This window comes from Chionomys nivalis, chromosome 9 (assembly GCF_950005125.1).
Source record: "Chionomys nivalis chromosome 9, mChiNiv1.1, whole genome shotgun sequence".
NCBI classification, from domain to species: Eukaryota; Metazoa; Chordata; class Mammalia; order Rodentia; family Cricetidae; genus Chionomys; species Chionomys nivalis.
The window spans coordinates 80,799,025-80,817,826 of NC_080094.1; the positions used below are offsets into that span (position 1 = coordinate 80,799,025).

The 18,802-nt window shown below is 44.6% G+C and overlaps 1 protein-coding gene across 1 annotated transcript in view; it reads left to right on the forward strand.

Moving 5' to 3' along the window:
- Ext2 (exostosin glycosyltransferase 2) overlaps positions 1-18,802 on the forward strand; it is a 145,871-nt gene that overhangs the window by 96,112 nt on the left and 30,957 nt on the right. Inside the window, exons 9-10 of the mRNA XM_057780971.1 lie at positions 156-345; positions 8,815-8,981. Coding sequence (XP_057636954.1) covers positions 156-345; positions 8,815-8,981 — 357 coding nt within the window. The remainder of the gene's footprint in view (positions 1-155; positions 346-8,814; positions 8,982-18,802) is intronic.

Consider the following 18,802-nt stretch of genomic DNA (forward strand, 5'->3'; position numbering starts at 1 on the left):
TTAAATCTGCTGTGTGGAAATGTCGTCTCAGCTCAGGTGTTCTGTGCCCATTTCATTGCTGTCAGATGGTGTGGAGGGGACCCTTGTAACAGTGTTTAGCTCTTGCTGATATTACTACAGCTTCTTCTGACCCACACCATTCTGTCCTCTTGTAGAAGTGGACTAGTGTGAGCAACCCTCTCTTCCTCCCGCTGATCCCACCACAGTCACAAGGCTTCACCGCCATCGTCCTCACCTACGACCGTGTGGAGAGCCTCTTCCGGGTCATCACTGAGGTGTCCAAGGTTCCCAGTCTTTCCAAGCTGCTGGTGGTCTGGAACAATCAGAATAAAAATCCCCCAGAAGGTAAGAAGAATAAAGAGGTACAGTGCTTGGTGGAGCCCATTTAGGGCTTTCCTGCACCCCTTAGTTGCACTGACTAAGTAAGGGTGGACACACACTCACATCCCCTGTTGTTCTCAGTCATTTCACCCATAGGATTCTAGGGTGGCCCAGTGAACTCTGTGCCCTGGCACGCTCTGAGCCACAAGTATGAGAGAGCTGAGGAGTCAAGAGGATCAAAGGCTATCTGCCTCGGGAAAACAGGCCTCAGCTTCCCTCTGCCATCCCAGCCGATTTGTTTACATGAAAACTTAGTTTAAAGGACATTAGTTTTTTGCTTCTTATCTCTGTTCTGGTATGGAGCCCTCCTTCAGGAAACCAAGACAAAACAAAAACTAGCCCCGGTTCTGGTTGGGAGGTCAGCTGCCCAGCCCCTGTAGCCTTGCAGTCTAAAGGAGATTCTCACAGGACCTGGCCAGTTGCTCCATCACTTTGTCCCCTGCGTTGGCCACCCCTGTCATCTGCTATGGCAGCTAGGGTTGAGGCCTATTTGATTAATTGGATTTGTTTTTAATTCATGATGCACAAGAGTTCATCCCACCTGCATTTAGCTTCTCATTCAGCCTGCGCATTACTGACCCTAATCCCAGAACTTCAAAGCTCCTGCCATTTAGAGCCTATTAAAGCCAGGAAGTTTCTGATGGATTAGAGCAAGGAATGAGTTTGAAGTTTGTAATGTGCACCACTGTCACTGATAAGGTCTAGTTTATTGCCTGACAGTAGTATCTGTGCTTTTTATGACCAGTCCCTTTAATTGGTTACACTGAAGTCACCATGGCCAGCCCTGGAAACCACCAGCAGTAGATCTAGAGTCCAGGCTGGGACACAGCCTTATTTCTCTCCCCGAGGCAACTCAGAATTTGCTGGTGAAAATTCTTTAGTGTCTCCCAACACATGTTTTTTAAAATGTACTTTGTGGCATGTTTAGTCTCTGGAAGAGTCATATGCTCTTTTTTTAGGTTTGAGGAGCCACAGTTAGAATAAAATAGCTTTTTAATTTTTTTGAACTTTATTTATTGTGTCTGTTATGATGATGTATGTGTATGTAGGTACATGTGTACCACAGCACTCATGTAGAGGTCTGAGGACAACTTGTGTGTTTGTGTGTGTGTGTGTGTGTGTCTGTCTGTCTGTCTGCCTGTCTGTCTGTCTATCGATATGCCATTGCATGTGTGTGGAGGTCAAAACACAATTGGCAAGACTGGATCTGGAAGATCGAGCTCAGATGGTTAGGCTAGGTGGCAAGCACCTTTACGGACTGACTGTCTCACCAGCTCACATACCATTTTCACGTGAGTTCCTGGGATCAAACTTGGATTATCTTGTTGTCTAAAAAGAGCCTTTACTTGATGAGTCATTTCCCTGGCCCAGTAAATAGCTCTACTGGATAAAAACCCTAGGTGATGTCCCAGAACATAGCTGGTTTTTTATTATGCCACTCTTTTTTCCTTCTTACTATAGCATGACCAGTTTTCAGAATGTCTGTTTTGTTTGGCTGTTTCATAATAAGAAAAGAATGCTGTATGTGGTGGAGCACATCTAAAATCCATCCACGGTGATGATGGTGGCGATGATGGTGACGATGATGGTAGTGATGATGGAGGTGATGGTGATGATGATGATGATGGTGGTAGTGATGATGGAGGTGATGATGATGATGATGGTGGTAGTGATGATGGAGGTGATGATGATGATGATGGTGGTGATGATGGTGGCAATGATGGTGACGATGATGGTAGTGATGATGGAGGTGATGGTGATGATGATGATGATGGTGGTAGTGATGATGGAGGTGATGATGATGATGATGATGGTGGTGGTAGTGATGATGGAGGTGATGGTGATGATGATGATGATGGTGGTGGTAGTGATGATGGAGGAAATGGTGATGATGATGGTGGTAGTGATGATGGAGGTGATGGTGATGATGATGATGGTGGTAGTGATGATGTAGTGATGATGGAGGTGATGATGATGATGGTGGTGATGATGGTGGTGGTGGTGATGATGATGGTGGTAGTGATGATGGTGGTGGTGGTGGTGATGATGATGATGGTGGTGGTGATGGTGGTGGTGGTGATGATGATGATGGTAGTGGTGGTGGTGATGATGATGGTGGTGGTAGTGAAGAAAGGTATAGGATAAGAAGGTGTTGACATAATCTAAAATGGAAAGACAAGGATGACGAGGGAAGAAAACCACAAAAGAATTTATTTATTATTATTATCATTATCATTATCATTATTATTATTATTTCGAGACAGGGTTTCTCTGTGTATCCTGGCTGTCCTGTAACTCAATCTGTAGACTAGGCTGATCTTGAACTCACAGAGATCCGCCTGCCTCTGCCTCCCAAGTGCTGGGATTAAAGGTGTGAGCCACCACTTCCTGGCCATAAAAGAAATTTTAAACTATGAGCGCAGGGATTAGAGAGAGCATCTCTGGGACTCCTGGCTTCCCAGTGTAGCTGCCTTTTCCCAATGAAGTGAACTGGAGGTCTAGGTCCTGTACTGTTGACTGGCCCCTTCACTTACAGAGGATGCTCCTGCTTTAAGAAGTGAGACACCCCTTCCACTCTGCAGCTGTGTGCCTGTATTTGCTCCTGTCTCTAAGGCCATCTTAGCCGATGGCCACTGAGCCCCAACCTTCATCCCTACCCTCAAGGCCAACTATAGGCTCTGCCGGCTGGTGATAAAGATGCTGGTGACTGGCTCTTTCCACTGGCCAGATATGTACTGAACTATCCCTCTGTGCCCTGTAAGCACACACAGTTGTCATCTGCCAGTCAAAAATAAAATAGTGCATAAAGCCTGCCAAAGAGGCTTCTCCTTGAAGCCACTTTACCAACTGTGGGTCTTAGTCACTTCTGGGGGCAGGTGTGAGGAGGAAGAGGTTGTTTGCTTCCAGCACTGCGAGATGAAAGACAGAGTGAAGCTCTGCATTTGGAGCAGGGTAGCCCTGTTAATTTTTGGTAGACCTTACTAAAATATAGTGGTTAATATTATGACCATGAGTTTAGTTTAGTTTTTGAATACTTGAGTCTAAGGAGAAAAGAGCCTGATGAGTCTTAGGTTGTGGCATGTGTCAGCTGGGCTGGCTGTTTCTGCAGTTGTTCAGGGAGAACGCGGTCACATGTGATCTCCTGCGGGTTGTTTGTTCAGTTGGTAGGCAGGGTGTCAGCTGTTGTCTTTGTGTCAGTCAGTGCAGGCATCAGACTTCTTCATCGACATATCAGAAAAAGAAGAAGAAACAGACAAGTATAGAGCTTTGAATACCAGAGGTGAATGTGATGTTTTCCACTTTCTCTACATTTGCTAAGATAAATATTGTGGTTAGCATGGCTGCTGCTGGGTGAATTAGCAAAGGCAGCAGTCTATTCTCTCCCAATTTTTTTTTTCCATTTTCCAACCCAATCAAATACTTTTAACTTTGGTTATAGTTAAGTCTAAATTGCTGGGTTTAAAGTTTAAATAAATATGTAGGCTAGGCAATAGAATCTCCAGTGAGTTTTCACCACATCGTCTTTGAGGTGTGTCAAAAGAAAAAGGCCACTACCCCCTCTTCCTACCTCCCAGATTTTCAGCTCTAAGCTTGATGGATATAGAGAATATTGGCCTAGCCATGTACATTTTTTCCAGGTGTAATTCAATCTTTAAAGTTTTTGTGTGTTTGATAACTTTTTTTGGGGGGGGGGAGAAAATTAGTTTTCTTTTTTCTGAGAGTTTTTTTTTTTTTTTTTTTTTTTTTTTTTTTTTTTTTTTTTTTTTTTTAAGACAGGGTTTCTCTGTGTAGCCCTAGCTATTTTGGAACTCACTCTGTAGACCAGGCTGGCCTCAAACTTAGAGATCTACCTGCTTCTGCCTCCCAAGTGCTGGGATTAAAGGCATGTGTCATTACCATCTGGCAAAAAAAAATTATATGGTGTCTTTTGGTCATGTCTTTCTCCTTCCCCAGTATTGCTCAGATCTTCCCCATCTCCCTACCTATTCAAATTTATGTTCCTTTTCTTTCTCTTGCTCTCTTTAAAACAAGAAATAAATAACAAAACACACACACACAAAAGCAGAAGTCAAGATAAAAAATAAAAGACCTATAAGACAAAATGCCCAAACAAAATAAAATGAGATTAAAGATCTACAAAAATACCATTGAGTTCATTTTGTGTTGTCCAGATGTTCCTGGGTGTGGGCCTGCCCTAAGTATGGTTTAGATACCCAGTGAGACTTGCCACTGGGTATCAGTTGCAGATAGCTTATTGCTTAGAGTGGAGCCTGTCTGGCTTGAACCTGTGCAGGCCTTGTACGTGCTGTCACAGTCTCTGGGAGTTCATATGTGCAGAAGTCCTATTGTCTGGAAGACTGTTTCCTTGGAGTCACCCATCACCTTTGTCACCATCTTTCTGCCTCCTCTTCCACATAGATCTCTGAGCCTTGAGGGGGAAGGCTTTGATGAAGACATCCCACTGAGAATGGAGCGCTCTAATGTCTTTCACTCTCTCCATGTTGCTCAGTTGTGGGTCCCAGTTCCCATCTGCTGCAGGAAGAAGCTTCTCTGATGAGGGCTGAGCAAGGCACCGATCCATCAGTACAGCAGAGTGTCATTTGGAGTCATTTTATTGCTGTGTTCCTTTAGCAGGACAATAGTATGTGGGTTTCCCCTAGACCCGTGACTTAGCTAGTCTCGGGTTCTCAGCGGTGTCAGATACAGATTCACCTCATCGAGTGGGCCTTAGAGACGATCAGAAAGTAGTTGATTACTCCCATAGTATTTGTGCCAGTGTTGGGCCACTGTATCTGGCAGACAGATCACTGCTGTAGGTTGTAGAGTCTGTGACCAGGTGATATTGATGACCATCCTTCTCCTCTAGCAGTGTGCAGAGTGCCTTCCATACCACGAATGCTAACTAGTAGGGGTGAAGCTTCTAAATAGACGTCATCTAAAAACTATCTGGGATAACTTTAACCAAGCAAATGGAAAACATGTAAAATAAAAACTTTAAGACACCAAAGAAAGAATTGAAGAAGATACCAGAAGATGGAAAGAGCTCCATGCTCAATATTAATAGCATTAATAATGTGAAAATGGCCATCCTATGTCTTAGTTGCTTTTTTATTGCTGTGAGGAGACACTATGGCCAAAGCAACTTATAAAAGGAAGCAGGTAATTTGGGACTCATGGTTTCAGGGGGTCGTAGAATCCATGACCATCATGGCAGGGAGCATGGCAGCAGGCAAGCAGGCGCTGCACTAGAGCAATAGCTAAGAGCTTACACATTGAGACAGCTATATGGCGGAAAGGGAAACAACTGGAATGGTGTGGGCTTTTGAAACCTCACAGCCCACCCTCAATGACACAGCTCCTTCAACAAGGCCAACTTTCTAATCCTTCCCAAACAGTTCTAACCAACTGGGGATCAAGAATTCAAACACAGGAACATATGGGGGCTACCACACTACCAATTCAATGCAATTCCCATCAAAATTCTAACATAATTCTCAGAAATTCAACCATTAGTCAGTTCCAGGTTTGAATTAACATCAGGAGCTTCCCTCTATCCCCAGTCATTAGTAGGCAGGATGGAGCTGGGCATGTCAGCATAGCTCATTCAGAAGGAGCAGCAGGGAAGAGGGACAATGCTCCCTTAACTGAACTCAGCTCTGGGATGGGGATGTCGGGTCTTAGGGAACCACTATGCAAATGAGTCCTTCTGTGGTGACCAGTTCAGGGTTTGCTTCAGTCAAACCTAACACCACACACCTTTGCCACTATTGTAGAGACATTCCCTTTGCTTACACACACCTCTTTGGATGCTTAGTGTGGACAAAAACCAGTCAGTATACTTACAGAACCCATGATACCAGGGATTTCTGTCTTCTTTGGACTGGAGTGGATCTCATTTGGTGGACTTACCAAGGCACCTCGCGTCACTTTTTTTTTCCTCATAAATTCAGGGTTTTTTCCCCATAAGTCATGTTCTTCTGGTTACATTGAATGAATAGGTGACACTTCTGATCTACCTCATACAGACATGAGATTAGCCACTGCGTCTAAGTGTGTGCTGTTCCATTTAGAATGTAAAGGAAAAGGAAAGAAGACCCCATGCATGCTGAACAGTGGACAAGGCCTGGAGATTCATTGCTCTGACCTTGGTTCCTCCTGTTTCAGCAGGGTCATCCCCTTATCCATCTGTGTGACCTTCCAGTTAGTAGAGTTTGCAGAACTTCGTAAGAATTCTTCTGTGAAGATTATGGTGCCACGGTACCCTTAAGTCCACTATCCAGTGCTACTCATGTCCTAGGGACTGTGCTAAGTGTGTCACACGCACGCGTCCTCTCCAGTGCTACTCATGTCCTAGGGACTGTGCTAAGTGTGTCACACACATGTGTCCTCTCCAGTTTCTCATGTCCTAGGGACTGTGCTAAGTGTGTCACACTTGGGTCCTCTCCAGTTCCTCATGTTCTAGGGACTGTGCTAAGTGTGTCACACACTTGGGTCCTCTCCAGTTTCTCATCGCAGCCTGTGAGGAAGCTGCTCATCCTCATCTTCCACAATTAAGAAAAACGAATCCCAGGTTGATAGTTTGCCTAAATCACAAAGCTGCCCATGGCAGAGATGGTGGTGAGCTTGTCCCTTTGCACTGAGCTGCCAGTCTGGTCCGTCTTTTTGAGTTCTCTGTATGGAATTATGTAGATGAGCTAGATCCATGTCAGAGACTCAGAAAGTGAGCTGTTTTGGAAGCACTATCCTCCTGTGTGTCCTAAGGTGTCATTTTGCCTCTTCTACCTGTCCTAACATTTTTAAACACAGCCTTTCCAGGGTTAAAGTCACACTTGGGTGGGGTGTGTCTGTGTGTGTGTATGTGTGTCCTGTGTTCATGCTCTGCTTCTACACTCCAGAGTCTGCCCAGCAGGAGTACCAAAAGCCTGAGGCTAAGACTGCCCTTCTCCAGAACAGGTTAAAAGAGGCCAGAATTCTCCTAGGCCCTGCCTTGGGCTGCCAATGGCCATGCACCATTTTCGTAGAGACTCCTTTAGTCAAGGCTAAATTGGTCCCCAGTTTTCACCTAGTCCAGGGAAAGTGGTTGTGTGTGTTGAGGAGCCCTGACTCACTCTGGGCCTCCATCTGTAGCCCATATCATCCTCCTTGGCTTTCATCACTCTCTAAAACTTCCCATCAAAGACTTTACAGGGGCAGGTTAGCTCTTTATGGACATCGTCTCGAGTGGTTCTTTGGATATATATAGGTAAAGAATGTGGAAATGCCTGTGGGGTGAACAAGCTGTACACACTCCCTAAGTGAAAGTCCAGATTTCATCCAGCACACAGGCATGTTTCCACTTAGCTCTAGCAGCTAGCCGCCTTCCTGCACGGGGGAATGGAGCTGGTTTGTTGCCTTGTGGAATTAACAGGGCCAGAGTTCCATGACTTCAGCTTCATTGGTCTGTGAGGTGGGAGTTCTCCCTACCTAGAAGTGGGCACAGTGAGCCAGGAGCATAATCTTAGCACTCAAGTGACTGAGGCAGGAGCATTACAAGTTTGAGACCAGCTTTGGCTCCATAGTAACTGTGTCTCAAAGAACAAACAGAAAAGTAGGCATAGGAAGACTGAGCTACAACTGTGTCACCGGATGCTCAGGGTGGTGTGTTAAATCTAAAGTGAGCCACCTTGCTGCCACTAACTAGAACTCAGAAAAATGCATTGTTTTGTAACAAACAGAGATTTCCAAGGGAAAGCACAGCTAATAGTTGGTGAGTGCCTGCCATCTGCCAGGCATGTCCAAGAGGGGAAGAGGAAAAAGAAGGAAAGCCTTCATGCTGTGCTAATGCAGACTTTACAGTTGTGAACCATCAGTTGAGTTGTTCCAGTCACTTCCCAGTAAGATGGGGTTCCGGACAGGGAGAGTCACAGGTTGTTGTTTTCTGTATACTAGGAAATCCCACGTAATCAGACTCTGAAATCTGATACTTGCTCTGTAAGTTGGTCATGTCTAGGAACCAAACCTGTAAATGAAGGAGGGATGGTGAGGTGTTGAGTTAGGAAAGCAGCACCCAACCAGGGGCATGTGCGCCCACCACGGCTGGCATGGCTGCACAGCAGATGGCAGGCACCGCCAGGCAGGAGTTGAGTTTCCTCGCAGACCTGCAGGACAGTTTTGAGCTGAGCGCACCGGGGCAGAAGCGCTTTGCAGAGTGTCTTCCAGGAGAGGAAGAGTTCAGGGAGGAAAGGTCCTGAGCCTGGTGATTTTTGTGACCCCAGGTGGGAGTTGGAGCAATTGAGAACTGCTAGTGCCGTAAAGGCCTGAGGAGGATGGTGCATCGGGGGGAGCCTCCCCTCACAACTGGGATTGCTGCACTTAAGAGTCCCTCATGGAAGCCATCCCTGCTCCACACAGAGCTAGGGGAATAATAAAGACCTCCTTTTATTCTTCTTCCAGAATCTCTCTGGCCTAAAATCCGTGTTCCCTTGAAAGTTGTGAGGACTGCAGAAAACAAGCTGAGTAATCGTTTTTTCCCTTATGATGAAATTGAGACAGAGGCTGTCCTGGCCATCGATGATGACATCATCATGCTGACTTCTGACGAGCTGCAGTTTGGTTATGAGGTAAGGCTCTTTTCGGCAGTTCACCAAAAGGCTAGGTGTTTCATTCTCTAGAGCTGTGATTACTCACCTGTCTGTCAAATGCCTGAGAGTGGGCTAGAAGCCCAGTTCCCCAGTGACAACTGTACCCAGACAGAGTCCCAGGGGCCCTTTTCTAAAACCTGTCTTTAGCATTGAACAGTCTAATCACTGTTTCCAAGCAGAGTATTCCTCTGCCCCCAGCCCCTGGCTCCACAGCAGTGAAAACGTGCGTGAGTCCAGAAGTGGCGGCATTGGCACAAGTTTGGAAAGCAGCTGCGGATGGCTTGCTCTCCGAGCTCTGCATGGACAGACTGGCTGCTTGTCTCTGTCACTGCTCCTTTGGGGCAGCTGATGAATTAGGCTGAGTTCAGGGGTTAAGCATGGAGACAGGGAAAGTGCCAGAGTTGAAGCCTGGCATGCAGCAGTGGAGCTGACAAGCAGTGGGAGGATGTGCGTGAGATGCACGCTAACACAGCAGAGGCTCACACTGAAGGGTTACCGAGCTGTCTCACAAAGCCCAGGAGAGAATACTCATCTCTTAGCTCCTACTGCACAGGGGACAGTGCTGAGATTTGTCCCATGGTCACACTGCCTTTGGGAGAAAGGAACATTTCCTTTGATTTCTCAGGATCTGTTGAATTTTGGGTTTTTAAGAAATGAAAATTAAGACAGCATGATAATGTGCATCTTTAATTCTGGTGGAGGAAGAGGTAGAGAGGCAGAGATAGGAGAACCTCTGAGATTGAGACCAGTTTGGTCTACATAGCAAGTTAGGAACATCCAGAGCCACACAGTGAGAGCCTGTTTTTTTAAAAAATAAAATTTATTCAATATAGCCATATTTTTGTGTATATATTTATTATATAAATTTCTTTTGGAGTCCTTAAAGATTGATTTAAGAGGGAAGAAAGAGGAACCCACACACATGTACTACCAAAAATTAAAAACTAAGTTTTCCCTATTTTGTGCTGCTTTTAAACATAGTCCCATCTGAGTGTGAGAGAAAGCCATTCTGGCACAGATGAACTTGGGACCCTCTGGTCAGATGTTCGGCAGTGAGAAATCGGGGAGCACCTGGCAAAGCCTGCTTTCTCTCATCTTTCAGATTTACTGTCATTCATAGGAAGTGGCTTAGGTCATCATACCTAGGATATGAGTAACATTTTCTGTACCACATTGGCTGGCCAGTTTTATGTTACCTTGACACAAGCTTAGAGTCATTTTATGAGAGAAAACCTCAATTGAGGAAATGTTCTAGCAGATTAGTCTGTGATCAGTGTTAGGTGCGTTTTCTTGATTAATGATCAAGATTATTGAGGAATAATGTGGGAGGGCCCAGGTTATTGAGAGATGTGCCATCCCTGGTCTTGGTCCTGCATGCTCTAATAAAGCAGGCTGAGCAAGTCATGAGGAACAAGCCAGTAAGTAGCACTCCTCCATGGCCTCTGTATCAGCTCCTGCCTCCAGGTTCCTGCCTTGACTTCCCTGGATGATGGACTAAAAGGTGTAAAATGAAATAAATCCTCTCCTTCCCAAGCTGCCTTGGTTCATGGTGTCTCATCACAGCAGTAGAAATCCTAAGACACCATTTTTCCCACTTCTGTAGAAAGAAAATTGTAAAGTGTTTCTCTGGGCAATAGTTCCAAAATGTACCTGTTTGCTCAGTTTCTGGGCAGAAGTGAAGTGGGAGCAAGGATATTCAAAGATAGTGCCCAGATAGGCAGACTCTATCGGGTCGCTGTCTCTGGTTGCAGTGAAGGAGGTCTAATCAAGAAAGCTAAGGCATCTCCAAGATCTCCTTCACCCTTGAGATGAAACCTCCTTCTTAGCTTATTCTTTCCTGCAATGGCCGTGACAGTCCCCCCCCCTCCCCCCCAGGGTAAATTTCATAGTTCCCACCACACAGGCAGCTCAGGAAGCACTTGGCAGAAGCCACGGTAGTGCCACCACCCTTACTGTGACTGCAGTCCTCACCATGACCATGCCGTGGTTCTCCTGGGGTTTCTGAGACTTGTTCCTGTTGACTTCTCTGCTCAAAGTATTTTCTGACAGTGTTCAGTTGAGTGTGGATTCAGAAGATGGAGAACACTGTGCTTTTAAGTCCAGCTTCCACTCCAAAGCCTAGAGTTAATTTTCATGCAGCAATTAGCAACCTCAATTAAGTAAATAAATAAGTTAATGCTGTTGGGAATTTTTCCTAACACGAGCTCTCTGCCGATGCAAAATTCCCAATCAAGCCAAATCACAGCAAGCCAAATTAAGAAATATCCAGGTTTAATGGCATTCCTGCACTCTTGGGTGTCCCCAAGGGGGAACCGGGAGCCCACACCCGTGACCACCAAGAGGAAGGAAAAGAGACCACGTGTTTCTCCTCTGGGAGCTCTCTTAAATTTGAAGTCCAGACCAATACAACTCCCAGGCCTGAGGCTACGCTCCCAACTTAACATTTCCTAGGGAATTGTATCTGAGCCCAGACCATTTCTTGGCACTCCCACAGAGTCTGTTGGGACTATGGCTTTGTCAGTTCCCACTCTTCCTCTCACCTGACAGCTCAGAGAAGCTTCCAGTCTCAGCCGAGGTGAGCTGCAGACGACTTGGTACCTCTTTAAAAAACAAGGGAGTCATTACCTCACAGATTTGCTGTTTAGTTTCCATTTTTCTTCTAGAATATGAGCACCAGGGTAGGAACTATGGAGAGAGCAGCACTCTCCAGGGTAGGAACTATGGAGAGAGCAGCACTCTCCAGGGTAGGAACTATGGAGAGAGCAGCACTCTCCAGGGTAGGAACTATGGAGAGAGCAGCACTCTCCAGCCTAATCCAGTTTGTTGAACTCAGCAGTTACTCAGTGACTTTTTGATGAATGACTGATCCCCATTGCCAAAGTGCATGTGCACAAGGCATGGACATTTAGCTTCTGCTCTGTGCTCACTCATAATCTGGATGCAGTGGTGTGACAAAACAGAATTTGAAATGTTATATATAAATAATAAACACACATACACACACAATATATATACATATATATATACATATGTATATATATATATCTGAGGCAGACTAGCTTTGGGGGATTGTCTTGTTTTCTTTTGTTTGATATGTAATCTTATTAGCCCAGGCTAGCCTCAAACTCAGTACATGGTTAGAGGATGACTGTAACTTCTGGCCCTTCTGGCTACACCTCCTGAGTTCTGAGAATATAGGTGTGTACCACCACACCTAGCTGAATGGCTTTATAAAACATAAATTCAGATTCCAGTTCTAGAGACTCAAAGGCAGGTGCGAGCATCGGCTTGCCTCTAGCAAGGGACAAGAAGGAGGAGCATGTATGGAAGAAGCCATCACATTTCAAAACAGGAAGTCAAGGAGTAGTTTGGGTGTTAGGTCTTCTAACAGCTCATCTCTACAGAGCTTTGGGACCTACCAGAGTTCCTTTAATTCCTTCTGATGACTGTGCCCCTGTTGACCCCAGAACCTCCTGCCAAGTCCTGTCTCTTAAAGTTCCCATATCTCCTCTGCACTGTTAAACTGAGGGTCAGGACTCACCGTGTGAACATGAGGGGACATACCACATCCAAACCGTAGCAGCACCTGCCTGCCATCCCATCATTCTTCCCACAGCATCGAAGGTTTAGAGTAATAAGAACCCGTGTTTATGCAAATGCTTGTACACTGATATTCATAGAAGCTTTATTCAGTATAGCCAGAACCTGAAGGAAAACAAAACCAGTGTCTATCTGTCAGTCCAATGGGTAAGTGAACAACAACATATCCTGCAATAGGAGTTGATTAAACAGTAAATAGGATTTGTTGCAGGAGAGGCTGGAGGCATTGCAGTGCTGAAGATCAGACCCAGAACCAGGCCAGCACTCTACCTGATCTATATCCCTAGCCCTCAGTAATAAATAAGAATAATGCAACAGTGTATGTACTTTTCAGAATGATTATGCTCAGTTAATGAAGTAAGATGAAGATGAGAATAGAGTTTATTTATGTATGAAATTCTAGAAAATGCAGTGTTGGGGTAGCAGATCAGTGGTTGCCTGTCTCTGATCCCCAGTGCTAAGGTTGCAGGCGTGTGCAGCCAGGGCTGGTTTTTGTTCATCTGTTCTGTGTAAGCATTTGGGATCCAAACTCAGGTCCTCATGCTTGCAGAACAAGCCCTCCTACCTGCTGAGCCACAGCCCCAGATTTCTAAACTTTTAATGGGAATACAATAGCCTTGCAAAAACCAAACCCTTTTGGGAAAATAATTTGCAGTATTTACACTACCTTGTTTTAAGACTCACCATAGAGTTGCATCAATCAAGACACTGGTATTGTTTAAAATTTAGACATATAAATCAGAGAAACAGAATTTAGAGTTGACCACTGTTATATAGACAATCCTGGGGAGACAAGAAACATCTATTCTCCATAAATGGGACTCCAGCAGACCAAAGTAAGCATTCCATTCAAGTCTTATCTTGGGGATCCAATTAATTTATTTATGATTACTTACAGTAGTATGGGCAACTTATGAGTACTACACTAATGAAGAAAGTGTCAGTCACTGTCCTGGCGACCATTAACTGCCTATCTATGTTGTGGGAGAGGGCGGGCCTCATGAATCTCTCTCTTTCTCCATGATGTAATGTTAGCCAGTTCAGTCTGTGCAGGTCTTGTGTAGGGTCATCACAGCTGTGAGCCCCAGAGGGTACAGCCAGATGCCAGCATTCCACAGCACTTAACACATGGTAGGTAATTGTCAGTCACTACAGATAATAAGGTCTTTTTACTCAGTGGTTTGCAACATTTTCTTATACATATTTTTAAAATTACCATACTTCTACTATAAATAAACATCTAACACAAAGCAAGGTGTAGCAGCTCACACCTGTAATCACAGCCCTTGACTGAGGCAAGATGATTACAAGCTGAAAGCCAGCATGTACTCCATAGTAAGTTCCGGGCCAATCTGGGAAATATAGCAAGACTCTGTCTCAAAATTAATTAATTAGTATTTGTAAGTTCCAAGCTTGGAAAATCAAATTACAGAATAAAACTGAAACAGTACTTAGGGAAAAAAATCATAAATTACCAGATTAGAAAAGAATAAAAACCTAAAACTAGTGACCAAAAAGAAACTGGGGAGAAAAGTAAAACTTGAGACAAGTGAGAAAAAGGAGAGAATAAAGGTAAGAAAGTGTTTAAACAGTCAAGTAGAAAACTGACCAACAGAAGAAATTAACATGTCCAAAATTGGCTCTTTGAAAAGGTTAACGAAACAAATTAACTCCCAAGTTTGGCCACTCAAAAAGAAAAAGACACAAATCATCATTATCAGGAATTGTAATAGTTTCCATAGTTAATGTCTCCTTTTTTCTCAATCCTCATTCTCTCCCCCCCTCCTCTTCTTCCCTTCTCCCTTCTCTTTCCCCCCCTTCTCCACCCCCTTCTCTTCCCTCCACTCATACTCTTCCTTTAATGATGTCTTGTCCAAGTTCCTGGAGCCAAGCCACTGTGGGCTGAAATCTGGGAAGCCCACAAACCAAAATAAACCCTTCTGCCTAGAAATCATTTCTGTCAGGTATTTTGTCTCCTCGTTGAGAAAAATAACTAATACAGAAAATGGATACCAGGAGTAGGGTCCTGACTGTGACTGATCCTGGCCATTTGACTCATGAGCCCTTGGAGCAGGTTTACATGAGGAACTGCAAGAATTTGGAGAACTACAGAAGCTCTAGAGTGGTGTATTCGGAGCTTTACAGGCCATACTAATGGGCCCCCAGAAGAGACGAACACTGATGGAAAGGTAGGCAGTAAATGCTGAGTTCATGAAGTTCCAGAGGAACAAAGTCTCTGTTCAGAATTAGACCAAAAGCCATTTGTGTTACATTTTGGCAAAAAAAAAAAAAAAAAAAAAAAATTGTCTACCTTTTTTATGTGTCCTAAAACTTTGGTAGAGAAAATTTCAAGACAGTGTAGTGTTAACTATTTCCTTAAAGATGAACCTCTCCACTGATCCAAATAATCCCAATCAGACCGAATCAAACCGAATTAAAGATGCCCATGTTTACTGGAGTGCTCCTGAGTGGCCCCAGGAAAGCATGGGGGGGGGGGGAGGAGAGAGAGAGAGAGAGAGAGAGAGAGAGAGAGAGAGAGAGAGAGAGAGAGAGAGAGAGCATGTGAAAACTGGAGACCACGTGTTCATTCTCTGGGGGCAGTTTAAATAGCCTGTGGGAGTGGTCCCAACCTTGGGGAGGGGTTACCATTTGGTGGGCTTTCTCAGAGGTGGAGTTTGGACTGAGGCAACTCCCAGAGAAAGAGGCTCATGCCAGGAGCTGGGGTAAAGCCCCCAGCCAAACATGTAGCATTTAGACTGTGGAATGACTATTGGTAGCTGCTTTCAGCTAGATTTACAGCAAGAAATAGTCGTAAAAAGTAAAGCAGATTGATCCAAAAACATTGTGCAGTCTGAACAGAAAAGGAGCTCTTTGAAAGTTGCAGACAAGGAGGGTGTGGTTGTTAATAGAATTGGTATCGTTAGAAAGAAGCCAAATTCTTTGTGGGTAGACAATAGAAAGACACCCTGAGGGAATATCGGCAATTGGCCAGATCCCCTTAGGTTCCAAGGTACAGGATTGTAAACTCATTTAAAATACTTTCCCTTGACAAGATCATGCCTACAGAGCATCCTGCATAGGGCTGCCTAGAGAAGTGTGGAAGGCCTTGGTATTGCCCACCTGATGCTGGTTTTGAAGGGATACAGAATGCAAGAGTGGGGAGGCTTCCACCAACATTTCAAAGAAATGGGGGGGCAACATGTGGCAGGTTTGGGATTCTAGCAGGCAGCTGCTAGGAGAGCAGAGCAGGTGATTGTGGGGTGATACTAAAATGTAGTGGCTCCTCAAGGGGGTTAAAATTAGCAGGGACCCAGGACATCTGCTAGGAAAGCCGTAGTGGAACTTGTACTCAGGACAGAGGCCATGACAGATACCAACTCAAGGTGGTAGAGCCAGGAATTCTGTTGGAGCACACATCCTGCTGCCACATATCCAGGGCAGCAGATGAGGAACTGCAGAAGGTGGTGTTTGCCCTTGCGCATTTCGCTTTGAACCTCCCACACTGCTGTCCTGTCTGCTGTGATGGGAATGTTTATTCCTTGTCATTGTAACTTGCTGTTTGCTTACAGCAAGAAGCTCACAGCTAAGGGTTTGCTTGAGACGTAGAGGAGACTTTGAACTTTTAAACAACGTTGGAACTGTTTAGAATTTTGGGGACTCCTAGAGGTGAACTAAATACATTTTGTACTATGAGATGTCTATGAGCATTTGAGGCCCTGAGGCAGAGTGTTATTATGGCTTGATTATGAAATGGACCCCCACGCTCTAGTGTGGACATTGGATTCCTAACTGGGGGTGTGGTATGGGAGGCTTTTCTGGGAGGTAGAACCTAGGTGGAGGAAGCAGGTCATTTGGCATGTTCCCAAGGAGCTCCTTTTCCTGCTGTTCTCTCCCCTGCTTTTCTGAGGCTGTGATAGTTTACCTAAGCTCATGGGATCACAAAGCTATAGCTTGAAATCCCAGAACCCATGAACCAAAAATAAATCCTTCACATCGTTGTTATGGAAAAAATAAAAATGCTGCAGGATCCCCGGTGGCAGTAGGCTGCAGAAATGCTGTAGGTCCCCATGTGGCGGCAGGCAGCAGGCCCTGAGAGCAGCCAGTCCCAAGCAGAAACGGCGGCTGGTCCCTGGCAGGGAGACATGCAGCTGGCAGGCAAGATACAGAGACATGGATAGGCACACCATGCAGAGTGAGGTTGAATATTTATTGAGGGGGTTCTGGAGGGGGAAGGGAGAAGGGGAGAAAAGCAGAGAGAGAAAAGCAGGGAAGGGGGAGAAAAGGGGGTAGAGGCAGAAGCAAAGCTGCCTCTCACAGAGGAAGACCGAAAAAGAGCAAGCTCAGGCCAGAAACTGAAGATCAGCCTGCCTCAGTGGATGGGGTGGGGGTGGGCGTGGCTTGTCTCTTAAAGAGACACAACAATCATTATATTCCCATCTCTTTTTTATAATAAAAAAGCAGGCAGTTAGGCACCACAGGTCAAAGGAATTGGGTGGCAGATTCTCAAGACTACTTCCTGCTTATTTGTGGACGTTGTCTTTGGGGGAACCTGAGAAGGCTGGGTATTGGCCACATCCTGACATAGCTGGTCTCTTTGTTCCTGCCCAGTGTTTGTGGTATGGAAATGTCTGGTGTCTCTTATACCTGGTTAAGGTATTGGCAGAACAGAGGACGAAGTTAAATTAAGAAAAAAAAATTAGGACCAGGGAATTGAGGGGGTATCTGACCTGTTTAAGATGGATCCTTTAATTTGGCTCCCTGGAACTCACAAGAAATTTTTGGGTTTGTGAAAACAGAAGTTTTATACATTATATAAACAATAGTATATTTATGTCAGAATGACTGTGACAGATATTTTTGCACAATGAAAAGTATCTTTAAGATTATGAAAAGCATTATGAAAAATTTGATCTGAAATTTGTTTGGTGAGGTTGTCCTTTTTTAACTGACAAAACCTCTCATCTATCAAACTATCAGAGATCTTTGAGAAGGATAAAATTTTACTTGAGTTACTGATTAAAAAATGACAGAGAACTTACTTGGTTGGCACCTAGAGCTACTTCTTAGGATCCTCCATGGTCGCTGAAGGTTGCATTTGCCTTTTGCTGTTTAGTGCAGGGTCTGCCAGGCTCCAGAAAATCCTGTGGGCTAGGAAATCTGTAGGAAGACAAGCCTACCATGACCTGAGCAGCTAGGCTGTCGATTCCAGCGATTCTGCCACATCAGGAGATCTTTAGCTTAGATGAAAGACAGTTTTGCCCAGTGCAGATGGACATTGTTGTGTGCCCATTTGTCTTCTGTCTTCTTTGGAGGAAGTAGAGTTTTGCTGCTAGGAGCCAACCTGTCTCTTTTTGTTATGAAAAGTTTTTTAATAATTAAATATTTAAATATCACATTTCCCAGATCTCTGAGAAGTTGAGGGCTGTTTATTAGGTATAACTACAGTATAGAATCTTCCTAGAGGCCTGGGTCTGAGCTTGACTGTACTGGCTCTTAACAGGTAAGATTTACACTCATAAAAAGACAGAAAGAAGAAAAAACTGCTTGCGATATAAGGTTAACGGCAGAACTGACAATAGTAGAGAAGAGCTTAATATATCTTAAATGAGGGTTGGATTAAATACAAAGTATTTTTGTAAGAGACTTAAAAGTACATACCAGTTTAAAACATGAGACTTATTGTTTTTGTAGTCTGAAATGAGATGCAATGAACAATTATAACATTAAGCATAGGTGTATTTAAGTTACATGTATGATCACACACATAGAGAGTGAACAGGAATTGGGCGAAGTGGATGCTCTTGGTGGGCCCTACCAAAGGCATGCCACTGCGCAAAACACATGCAACAGAGTCAACAAGAGGAATTTAGTGAAAAAGACATAAGTAAACCAGGGGACAAGACAGGGCATGCTTTAGTAAAGATGGGAAAACTTGATCACCTGACCTGGCTCTCAGTTAAGATGACAGTAAGATCACCCATGTAATAAAGTTAACACTGGGAAACCAGGCAGGGAATGCCTCAGTAAAGATGGCAGAACTTGGTCACCTGACCTGGCTCTCAGCCAAGATGGTAGCGAAGTCACCTGACCCCAGTCAAAATGGCAGCAGTCACATGTTGTATAGAAAAGCCACTCAGTTAAGATGGCAGTGAAGTCACTTGACCTCAGTTAAGATGGTGGTGAGGTCACATGACCTCAGT